Source organism: Rhinichthys klamathensis, unplaced genomic scaffold (genome assembly GCF_029890125.1).
Source record: "Rhinichthys klamathensis goyatoka isolate OS25496 unplaced genomic scaffold, OSU_Roscu_1.1 h1tg000232l_1, whole genome shotgun sequence".
In the NCBI taxonomy this organism is placed as follows: domain Eukaryota; kingdom Metazoa; phylum Chordata; class Actinopteri; order Cypriniformes; family Leuciscidae; genus Rhinichthys; species Rhinichthys klamathensis.
Genome location: NW_026606756.1, coordinates 2,717,021 through 2,729,739, shown reverse-complemented (window position 1 = coordinate 2,729,739; position 12,719 = coordinate 2,717,021). Strand labels below are relative to the sequence as shown.

The window sequence follows — 12,719 nt, the reverse complement described above, 5'->3', positions numbered from 1 at the left end:
TCAGCTGACTTAAGGCACGATGGATCACCGAATGTTGGTATTAAAAAAAAAAAAAAAAACTCTACAAGCGTAAAATGAGCGCCGAGAACACAAAACCAAGGAGGATAAATAACTGCAAACAGTACTTGTAGCGTCTCCCGTCGTATTTACCAAGCCGTCCCAGAAAGATAACAGTCCATTTGTTATTAATCATGTGTGAAAATGAAGGCTTCGTGAATTTAGAAAATGAGGAAAGTTGAAGGTGATGTACTGGCTCGCATGAGACCGCCATCCAGGGGCTGTAGCTGCTGAGTCTAAGGCAATGAGGCTTGTTAGAGACAAAAATATGGGGAGATTGTCAGTGACTGCCAGGGTACGAATGTAGAGAGAGAGAGAGAGAGAGAGAGAGAGAGAGAGAGAGAGAGAGAGAGAGAGAGAGAGAGAGAGAGAGAGAGAGAGAGAGAGAGAATCGATTCAGGTTGGGCTGCTGTAACCCAGCTCTAGCTTGCCTTTCCTTCGATGACTACACCCCGAGAGGAGGAGCGAGAGGCTCATAGTAGGCGTCAGAATCCTCAATTTCCAACTTAGCATCCTGGCAGGACACTTTCCGAAGCAAAGCCCCATCCGAGAGCAAAAAACTTGTCCCGCGCGCTCGGCATGAGAGTCACAGCGCGCGCAGAGGGTGAGAGAGCGCCTCGAAAATCCGCGTGTGAGTCTGACAACGACTGATTAACGAGTGTGAAGTCTATGCATTCGTCGTCCTCTTTAATTCCCATCACTGCTATCAACGTGAGGAGGACGGGACGGAGGTCTGTTTACTCGGAACTCTATGAGCGAGCGCGAAGAGCGCGTGAGAGTTTGAGGGAGAAGAACTCAAGTGAGAAGCTTATATTTGGATCTTCACCATGGCGTACCCTCAGGGCTACTTGTATCAGCCATCCGCCTCTTTGGCACTCTATTCCTGTCCTGCCTACAGTACAAGCGTGATATCGGGTCCCCGGACAGATGAGCTAGGGAGATCATCCTCTGGCTCAGCTTTCGCTCCCTATGCCGGATCTACAGCGTTCACCAGCGCCTCGCCAGGCTACAATTCCCATCTCCCGTACAGTGCTGATGCGGCCGCCGCCGCCACTTTCACTTCTTATGTGGTGAGTGCGCTTTATTCACGGTCCTGTGTATTGTTCTACTTTTGAAAAGTTGGGTTGATAAATTGTTATGCTTCGTTGTAATGCATATTGTGTTGCAAGAATGAGACACAATGTAATCATTTGCGCAAGATTTGCGGTTTTAACTATCAAATATGCATTCGCGGAATTTGGTTAGGTTTCATGACACTTTAAATAATACATACTGCAGTACAACAATTTAAACCAAACAGAAATTGTTCTAAAATAAACATTACAACACATAGACTGATATTTTCTCTACACAGTAAATGAAGCAGTTAATTCCGAATTTAATAAATGCAAACAGAAAAACATACAGACATAATTTCACGTATTGTTTTATTATTTATTTATTTTTATTATTATTATATTATTGTGTTCATTTGTGACAACACGATTTCCTCGGTTCTGTGGGCAGCAGCCAAACAATATTATTGGTATCAAAGGGAATTCATTATCAGTTGCTCCTCGTTTGTCTTAACCGTGTATTTAGTCAAATAGGCTACTTAAAAGGACACATGTTCTACCGGCTATTTAAATGTGAATTGCGTGCACGTAGGTCAGCGCTGGTCAATGCGTGCACTGTGCACAACACTGTCAGATGACCCAACATAACGCTGCAACTTCCAATTAGCTGGCTAATCTGAAAATAAACATTGTCAAAATAAAGAATAAAGATTTATGATCGCTAACAAAGAGGAAGGATTTTTGAGAGAACGTTGTGAAATTGCATTTCACAATCATTCCTGCTGGAGGGAATGAGGCAACAGAAAAAAAAAAAGAGAATACGTGGCCATGCGGCCTTGCGCTTTACTATTTTGATTAATTAGATTTAAAGTGTGTTTGTTGCATGCATGTGTGTGCGTGTTTGTTTATGGTGTGTTTGCGTTAGTGATCTGTAACCGATCCTTCATTGTGCGCAGGTATCCATAAAGTGATATTTTGCTAATAAAACAATTGATTTGGCTCTTTGCAGAGCTCCCCGTATGACCACACGACAGGCATGGCCGGATCTATAGGCTATCATCCTTACGCTGCTCCCTTAGGCTCGTACCCGTATGGAGACCCAGCTTACCGCAAGAATGCTACCCGGGACGCCACAGCCACTTTGAAAGCTTGGCTTAGCGAGCACCGGAAAAACCCGTACCCCACCAAAGGCGAGAAGATCATGCTGGCCATCATCACTAAGATGACCCTCACTCAAGTGTCCACCTGGTTCGCCAACGCCAGGCGGAGGCTAAAGAAGGAGAACAAGATGACCTGGACCCCACGGAACCGGAGCGAGGACGAGGAAGAGGACGAAAACATTGATCTAGAGAAAAACGACGACGACGAGCCAAACAAGCCCACGGACAAGGGAGACTCCACAGACACAGAGGCAGGTCTGTGGAAAAATCATCAATTTTTCATCGCAGTCGTTTCCACTCCGGGCGCAAAATTGATTGCTGGTTAATGGTGGTATATTATTTATAATGGGAGAATTGCTTTAAATAATGATCACCTTGAACTCCAATTTGACTTCTTATGGACTGAGAATTGCTGGTGACGTATGGTGTTTTGCACATCATTTATCTCGAGCTGCATAATAAGGGCACAGCTGGCGCACGGCATCTCATTTATAGCTATAACAACAGCCTATTTATAATAATATTAATAGTAATAATAATAATAATAATAATAAGTATTATTATATGAATGTCAAATATTAAACAACTTTGCACAAAAAATGGGTAGCTACATGAATTGAATGAGATTTTTTGAAAGAGTAAAACTATACAACAGTTTAAAATAACGATGTGATATGTGTCTCATCTTCAAAAAAAAAGAAAAATGTAATGTCGACCAGTCTTGTTTAATCAAATCTATTTTTTTATTTTTTTTGCTTTCAGATCATAAACTCATCAACCCAGGGGAGATACCATGCGACAGATTTAAAGACGAGACTCATGCTAAAGATCTTGATCCACCTTTGACAGACTCGGAATTAAAAGACACAGAGGAGCGGACGGATTTGCTCGCAGAGCAAGCGAAACCCACCACCTCCTCTCCCCCAGTCCTACAGAGAGGGAGTGATCTCATTACGCAAGAAAAGCCCACAGAACCGGGCCACGCCGCGAGCACGGTGAACAGCAACGTAACGTCTGTTATTCATTCTCCCCCTTCGGCGCCCAAACCCAAACTCTGGTCTCTGGCCGAGATCGCCACGTCTTCGGACAGGTGCAAAGGGAGCAGTGAGGCTCCACAGGCCGCGGGACTGGGCCAAAGCACAGTCATAGCCAGTGCGGCCTCGCCGAGCCGTTCCTCCCCTCAGTGCCCTCTCCCTAATAACACTGTCCTTTCTCGGCCTATTTACTACACGTCCCCTTTTTACCCGGGTTACACGAACTATAGCACTTTCGGACACCTCCACAGCAGCCACGGCACCAACACCAGCTCAACGGCACATTTCAATGGATTAAGCCAGACTGTTTTAAACAGAGCCGAGGCTCTGGTAAGAGAGAGCAAAGTAAGAAGCCAAACACAGGTAGATCTTTGTAAAGACTCACCTTATGAGCTAAAGAAAGGTATGTCAAACATTTAATACCGGATTCATCGCCAATCACACGGACATGTATTTATTATTTGTGGTTGCTTAAAGAAGAAGCAAAAGAAGACGCATTCTGATTAAGAAAAAAAAAATCCGAGGACAATTATTTTCTGAGTAAATGCTTATCCTCAAAATCTTAGTTTCTGAATTGGTAATCAAGAGGATGTAACTTCTAAGAATTGTCTTAAACGCTGCAGCCGCCTGAGTCTATTTGTATTAAAGACTAATATGTATATTTAATGTAGCATTTTGTATTTAAAATGGACAATACACTATCTTTGAAGTAAATTATGGAAAAGAAAATGTGTGCAGCGACTGATTTGGGAATTTGCATGCATGTGAATGCGAATTTGATAGCTGCACAATTTAACGCGATATTATTTATGAAGATAAATGACACAATGACAAGGACAGGAATTATTTCTAAACAGAAGCGTGATAATACTTGGAATTATCAGGCTACCTCTAAAAACAAGCAGGGGCGGCACATATTGAAACTCAGGCGGTTTGGGAAAAGCCACATGAAGACGATGCTTTATTTGTCGGTTCGATCATGCTGTTAAGTTTTTACGGAAGTTTTCTCTCTCTCGCTCTCTCTCTCGATAGCCTTCAGTCAGGGCAATTCTCATCTCTCTTTTGCAAACAGAGAGATTGCTCGACGGATGAATATTGATATGACAACACCGGCAGAAGTGTCGAGCAGTCATTTAACCCAATTACATTCCAACCGCGTCGTGTTATATGCAAAGCAATCAGGTGGCGAACTCCAGTAATGAGTTCGATTTTATGCCAAATTTAGACCTCATTACTATTTCCTGGGCGTGGCAAAGTGGTTAGAGGCGCGCGGCGATGCGGAGTGGGTCTGGGAGCATACTGCTCTGTTATATCATTAAATGGTAGGATAGGCTTAATAGTGCTTTGGATTATAGACGCTGATGGCTTTCAAGAGTGTAGCCAAGGTGCCGTGACAAGCAAATGTCCCCCTGGCATGGCCTGTCCCTAGTACTGTCCTGCACCTCTACCCTCACCCGCAGGTAGGTGTCACACTTGCTCTTAATTTCGAGGCCTGACTCTTTAGGAGACAGAGAGTGAACCTTATTCAAGAGACGCATATAACCGGGTGTAAATATTATAGCTGAGATGTGGGCTATTATATTAAAAAATAAAATAATTGAAAGCAACTTTGTAATTAGCCTACTGAGAGAGTTACGAAGGTACGAAATCATACGCAGAGATTAGCCTACAATTAAGAATAAAGATAAAGACTTCAGTTGTTTTAGTAACACGTTTCAAGCAAGTTCAGTCACCAAATTACAAAACAACAAATCTAATTTATAACCGACTTTTAGTGAACATTTTTAGCAAATCATACAATTAACTGGAACTTTCACAAATCATTATATTGTTGTTCGTTCGCAATTGTATTATTTAACATGGTTCCAACTATTATGATTATTATAACATGGTAATACAATTAATATAATTGGCATTCGATAACGAAGTATGACCTATTTAAAATAAACACGGATATTATTTTTTTAACCACATCCTCATAGCACTGATATTTCCAGCATGCCTTGAATTACAATCTGAAATGTATAATAATAATAATGATGATAATAGTAATAGGCGTGAGGACGGGAAGCGACTTGATTCAGTCGGAGGTCGTGTCATTAATCTCTATAGTTTACTTTGTGCACTCCAGTTGAAAAGTCCCCTGGGTTTCATTTAATTCCCCTGGCTCTAATGTCCTTCCCCGGCAGCAGAGCGGGTGAGGGGGGCAGCTATATTTAATCTCTCGGAGTGGGATGGAGCTGCCACTGCACCACATCAGCCGGCTAAATAGCATAATTATGTTTTTCTTTGCTGATCCCTCTAGGAGTTGAAGCATTCGATGCAATGGCCCGCCCCCGTCTGTCCATAAACCCTAGAAGTTTAAAAAGCAGCAATTTATATTCTCTTATTTTTTTCCTCCCGAATTAATATAATCAACATTCATTCGTCTGAATTGTGACTTTTTTCTTTTCTTTCTTTTTTTTTAATTACAAAATATCCTCTTTTCTAATGACATGCCAGGCTTAAATATTGAAATATCGATAATAATTTACGATCCCATTTTACGCATGATTAAAATCAATTGGATATTTCAAACGGTAGACGGGGATTGTGTGAAAGCTGATTTCAACGCCACAACAGAGAAAGCCGTTTGAACACACTATGTGTATTGTAATGTATTCTATAAAGGTCGTGTGAACTTAATCTAATTAAAATTTACTGTAAGTGGTTATAATGCAAAAACAATCTATAGGCTATTTAACTCCGGAATTGTCAAAGATAACTCAAGTGACTTAAATCAGTGATTGTTTAGTTTAATTTGCTGTGTTTGGTTGTATATGATGATAAAGAAAGACGCATGGGATTTTATTATTTGCATCATTAAAGTTAAGCTATATAGCCTAGGTTATATATTGCAATCGCCTATAGCCTATGTAGACTACGTTTTAAGCACAGGCGTCAATTAGGCTATCTTCAACGTAAGACAAGGTGATACGATCTTAAAGCAGTAAGCTTTCGGACTCTGGTCGGCCGGTCCGTGCTTTTGTGAGAATGAATAACCGCGCAAACTCCGTAATGATCCCATACGACTTTGTTCAACTTTCTCTCTCTCTCTCGCTCTATTCCAGTTGAATGGGTCTCAGACTCATTGTTCGGAAGAGATCCACAGTCACTGTGTGTGCATGTCAAGTGAGAGCAAGACAGTTCCCACGTGTAAAAAAAAAAGAGAGAGAGAGAGAGAGAGACTGAGACGAATCTAACTGATAGGCTAAATAAAGAAAGTACATATTGAAATAATATTTCAAAATGTAAATTCAATGTTCTGCAGAGAGACGTAGGCTATCTCAGCTGGGAAGAGTGTAGCATAACTACAAAAAAAAGCCAACAGAAACGTCTTCAACGTCTTCTGTGATGTAAACTCTGGAAGAAAAAAATTATATTAATTAATTTCAGCATCTTTTTGAACAATATCGAAATTTTGAAAACGAAATTACTGAAACGAAATTACTGTATAAAAGCACGTTTATTGCAATCATTCCCGTGCTGTTACAATATATTGAAAAGGCGAGTCTCGACAGGCCCTTTGCTAACAACTATTTGCTTTCAATAGGAACGTGACATCAGCTTATTCACGCAGCAGGAAAAAAATCTCTTATTCTAACTGGACCAACAAAAGTCAGAATAAATGGAGAAAAGCGAGACAAAAACAAACCAGCAAACTGATGACGTTTGTGCACATTTAGCCTATGAATTGAGAAATATAACGGGATTGGAAATAATTAAAATTGTATAAATATATAGCCTATGGGTTATATGCTACACACCCCAAAATGCATTTTAGAAGTTCTGACCGCATATTGAATAGCCTAAAAAATCTAGCTATTGTGATTTTCTAAAATCACACGAAATGTTAGAATTGCAAAGAAAAAAATGCAGAACTAATCCTCAAAAACTCAGTGTATAGGCAACTTAAAATCCTATAACGTGTTTGCACATAGGCTATCATTCAACAATAGCTTTACCACGACCAATAAGCCCACAAAACCAAACAAAGATCAAATAAATAAATAATAGTTTAATGGGCATGATTATGTTGCACCCCTGCTTAATACGTTATTTAAAACAGAAAACTTGATCTTAAAACATTCACGCGTAAAATTACACCTGCCACGTAATCGAGCAGTGAGCGACATGGGCCTCTCCATAAAACAGGTAACGTCTACGGCGTAATCAAAACCTGTTGATAAAAATAATCGCTAAATCACCGTTAAAACGTACTGGACCAAGTGTTCCAAATTTCGGCGTAATATCGACAATCCACCTGATAAGTCAATGACTAACCTAGCCTACTTGATCCCTCCACACTGACACGACTCCAGCTGAGCCGAATCAAATTCAGCTCGAATGTGTAAAAGGACACCCTTTTATTTGACCTGCTTATAATATGCGCTGGGACATCTGCGCGAGGCAGCAGAGCAAGTGTGGCCAAATTCAGAACTGTTTGCCCCTCTTTCTCTCTCTCATTCTCCTTGAAGTTATATGTCGGTTGATTAGCGCTATAGTTTATAAAAATTGAGTGAAAAAATATGGAAACTGCTTGACGGGACCTCGGTCGGGGAAAAAAAAGCGGTTTGAGAGGAGATAAAAACCATGGGAAATAAATACGGAGGATTAGGCTAGAGTGAAAATATTCAAAATCATCCTGCCCAAATCTTCAATAAAGAACCCGAAGTGGAGTGGTCTATTCGGTTCGGCATGCTGGGAATACCTCCTCCCTTTTATTTAATCATCCAATCCCACTGAGGAACCTCTTAATTAATTATGGGTGCTAAAAATTCACACCAGCTGTTTCTCCCGTACTCTCTCTTCACTCCGGGGCGAAGAGTGTGACGCGGCCATGGGGCGTAATTTTCACAAATTAGCCCATTTTCTCCCCCCCAAAAAAATCGAGCTCCTGTCAGGGCTGCTCTGACGTAGGGTAGGCCTATATCATTTCGCGGGCTCTAACTGCTCGTATAGACGAAGGGGGGAAGGAGAAGTAAAGGGCGGCTTTTCGGCAAAGTCGTACGGCCCAGTCGACACTTATAAATCGTTCGTGTTAAAGGAACATTTTAGATAGGCAGACGTACATTGTAAGTTGAGCCAGATGAAGTGACAGGCGGTGATTTACTGCTATTTACCCCCACTTTAGCCTAGACTTCACCCACTGTTTTCCTATTGCCCGCGTGCAGTTCTCTGGGGAGAGATTACACGTAATTTTCAGCTTTCTGATGTTTTAAGTGAACCCTCCATACAGTTTTTTTTACTAAAGAAGAAAAACAAGAAACAAAGAAAGAAAGAAAGAAAGAAAGAAAGAAAGAAAGAAAGAAAGAAAGAAAGAAAGAAAGAAAGAAAGAAAGAAAGGTGAACCGAGAGCGTTTTTGACAAAATATTTTGCGAAGAATAAAATAGTCAATTAATTCAGACAATAGCCTATGACATCACAATCTTTATGGTGTGAAAGTAATACCACATATTTTTATTTGTGTTCTGTTAAAGCTAATATTGCTCTAACACAAATTTAATAAAAGGCATAATTGTGTTTTGTGGATTTATTCAATTAAACAAATCTTTAACTTATAGGTTAAAGTGTTTAGTTTAACTAATAATATTGGTTATAAAGATTAAGCCACACCAGATCAAGTTCAAGACTAAACTGATCTCTCATCCGAGAGGGTTGCCTTTCCTTCAACTGTCCACAAAACTATTAGATTATTAGTCACCAAATGAACTACATTTAAATCGAAAGCAATCAGTATCACAAAACAAGAACATATTTAACAACATAAATCATAAAATATATCTAAAAGATCCATTCATTTCATTTTCTGTGAAATGTACATTTGAATGTTAATAAATATTATATTCACTTTTACAGTAATTGTTTAATTACATTTTCTCTGTTTACACTGTCACTACAATTGATGATAAGCAGATGCAGGCTACTATGAAATATCATCAAAATTGAAAGGCAACGCCACACAAGGGTGGAGATGTTTTGTTTTAATGCAGATATAAACGTTTTTTTCACTGCGTGGAAAAAAAAATAAGGGACAGTTTTCAACACATTAGGCTCAAGTCCTAAGAGTCCCACAGCACCACTTTGCCTAGATAAGCGGCTAGTATTATTACATTCTTAATGGTTCAGATTAAGATTGATGAACTGTTTTCTTTTGGGCACTACACAGGGTCCACGAGAACGGGGGGAGAGAAGAGGGGGACGGAGGAAAGAGGGGATGAAGGGAGGTCTACAAGCTGCCTGTTTATTTTCATTTGGCCTTTTAAATGATCTCTTTCTTCTAGACATCTGTTCCACATTATGACACTAATATTTAGCCTAATGGCAGTTCTGATGCGCTGCTTTGTGAGATAGCTGGAGTCAGCGGCCATTATCTGCAGCCCACCTGGGGAAGAAAGCCAAGCCTGATGATGGAAGTTATGCACGAGAATGAGGGGCAATCATCTAATTTTTTCCTTCTTTTTTTTGGGAGAAAGCTGACCAGTTTTTCACAGAGAAATTTCCCCCTCTTAGGCTGATGGATGCAAATGTAAGCTCTGTAATTGGATCAGTTCCCCAGATACAGATAAATGGCTGCTGCTTTACTCAGGGTTATTTTGAGCTATGTGAAGACAGCAGTGTGTCGCTGTGTGTGTGTGTGACATTAATGAGAAGGAGTTGAGACACGCTTTACTCAGTCACAACACGGTGTGCCTGGACCTACTGTACACATTCACACACTAAATGAGGAGAAGCCACTGCCCTGTGACTGTTTTCTTTCAGGCACTTCACAGGGTGTTGAACTCCCTCACATGCCAATTAAGTGAAGCCACTTGCTGATGATGTAGAACCAGCTATTAACAAATGTTAGACCACAAAAAATTGACATTTACATTCAAGAAACAAGTAATACTATTCATAAAATGATTTTCTTTAAATGGATACTTGACCCAAAATTAAATTCTGTCATCATTTACTCACCCTCATGTCAGTCCAAACACTTGCTTTCTGTCTTATGACAACTAAGTATCGTTGTTTTGTTTTTTCCATTTGTTTGATAAGCACCCACTAAACCAAGTATTCTGGTTGTGTGCCAGCTGAGAGAGTGTTGGCTAGCTCTCTGATTAGCAGTGTGCTTTACAGCCAAGCAGAATAGGTAATCTCATCAGAGAGGCTTTTTCAAATGATAAACACCAACTGTGGCCTTCCTTCAACCTCCAGTCTGCATGATCCTGCCAAATACATTAATACCTGTTACACTGCAGGAAAGGGGGCAAGTCTCAGCCCAGGCTCAAATAATCGATTGACCTCATTTTCAGTGAAGGCGCCATTTCCAGTCTGAGAAGTAATTCTCTGGCTGAGAATGCCAGAGCCATCTGGGCAAGATAGGTGTTGCGTGGCATGATTTCACCTGCCTGCCAAACACAGAGCAAAGGGGCCACAGTACAACATTGTGCTACTGAACACAGGAGAGATTTCAACACAAGCTCATTTCAGTCTGATTACCATTCAGGTGAGCCCTGGCGGTCACAAAACAAAACCAGTGCTCTTAAAGTATACATTTTCCTTTCAGGCTAATGTGGATTCACATACAATAACTGGATTCGACTTGCCATTAAAGGAATAGTTCAACCCAAAATGTAAATAGTCATGATTTTTTTTAAAGACGCCTCAGTGTTTTGTTTTGTTTTGTTTTGTTTTTCCACACAATAAAAGCCAATTGGTCCTGTTTTGGGCCCAACTGAATTTCATTGTATGAACATTCTACTAGATAACGTGTTTTATGTCCCACAAAAAAAAAAGAAAAAAAAAAAAGGCATACAGGTTTGGAACTACATGAGGGAGAGTAAACGACAGAATTTACATTTTTGGGTGAACTATCCCTTTAAAGAATAAAGAAAAACAACAGTTTGCAAGTAGCTATTACCGAAAACATCTCAGTGTTTTTGTGTGTGTTGCTGTTGTTCACCCTTTGAGCGGCACTTCAGATTTTGTATGGATCTGATTTATTAGCTTGTCAGGGGAAGCATTGTTGGAGAAGGCAATCAAAAAGCACTTACCTAGCCCCAACTAAAATGAACACTTTTTCACTAGCTAATTTCTGCTACTCCCATGGAGGGGTTGGCAACTTGTTTGATGAGGCATAAAATGATGATAAATGAATTTATTGCTCCACTGATCATCAAACAGTGGTAGTATATACTTCTTTTCTGATAACACATTGCACAGATCTGTCGACATTTATGGATGGGTAGTGGGACTAGTTTTTACCCCCTTAACCTATCTGACCTCAGGCCAGCATGTGTGGAACTGAGCCTGCACCAGTGGAGAAACAAGACAAAGGACAGTTTAATAGGAGGTTAAACTGGAAACAGGAGTGAACTGCTTTGAGGGACACATGCTCTCAACTTTCAGTCTCTGATCAGTGTGTGGGAAAAGACAGAAGTAATCAGATATCCACCCCTCTCTTTCTTTTTCTTTCTCTCACTTCTCTTCTCCCTCACTCTTTTTCTGCTAACCATCTATCCCCCTCCCCACAAAATGACACCACAAAATTTAAGTCAACAAAAGCAACAAAACAAAAACCCAGAACAAACAAATCAACATGTTGTAAAATTTAAAGGGGAATATTATGATAAATATTCCATTAGTCTATTCACTCAAGCAGCCATTCTGAATCCCACCAATGATTAATAACCTTCGGGGGGAATGTAAGCGGTCGCCATGAGGTCAAATGCATATGTGCATTACCCTTAAATAATCCCTTCCTGTCCCTCTCAATCACCTCTTGCACAATGCAGAGCCAGCGTTATACCAATATAATGTGTTTAATAATAATAATAATGAAAACTTTTCCAAAGCTCAAGAACACTTTACACCTTTTCAGTGAAAAAAATATTAGATTTGGCAATGTGTCAAAATTACTATTCTTTATGTGCAAAGCTTTTTGATGTAGAAAAAAAAAATCCCACATTTTTTTCCTTCTGCCAAGGCAAAGTAAGAATTCATTGGCACAAATTTATTCCGGTCCTCTGGCCCCCCTTCTTTTTCATTTCTTATTCTTTCTCTCCCTCTATTTCTACAAATAAAACTAATTAGATTGGTGCTGCATCAAACAGCAATAAACAGCAAATGCAATAACAGAATCCATTGTATGGAATATGTAAGTATTGCATGGGTGTCAAATATGATACTGAATAAGGTCAACAACAAAAGAGTTGCAGGAAGCGAGACACAAATTATGATGTGTGCTATTTTCCTAAATCTGTGTCATCGATCTGTCCAACTGGCAACTATGTGATGGTTTTATTGAAAAATTATGGTGGAAACTATTTCAGCCTTGAACTGATAGGAAGAAGCTTCTCTGTAAATCGAATCTACATTGACCTGACTT

At 40.0% G+C, this 12,719-nt stretch overlaps 1 protein-coding gene across 1 annotated transcript; it reads left to right on the top strand.

The window, feature by feature from the left end:
* The first annotated feature begins 487 nt into the window (after positions 1-487).
* Positions 488-4,039, top strand: irx5a (iroquois homeobox 5a). Its single transcript, XM_056265381.1, has 3 exons — positions 488-1,127; positions 2,122-2,527; positions 3,035-4,039. Exons 1-3 carry the CDS (start codon positions 885-887, stop codon positions 3,724-3,726), a joined length of 1,341 nt encoding a protein of 446 aa, XP_056121356.1. The 5' UTR covers positions 488-884; the 3' UTR covers positions 3,727-4,039.
* The last annotated feature ends 8,680 nt before the right edge of the window (positions 4,040-12,719 follow it).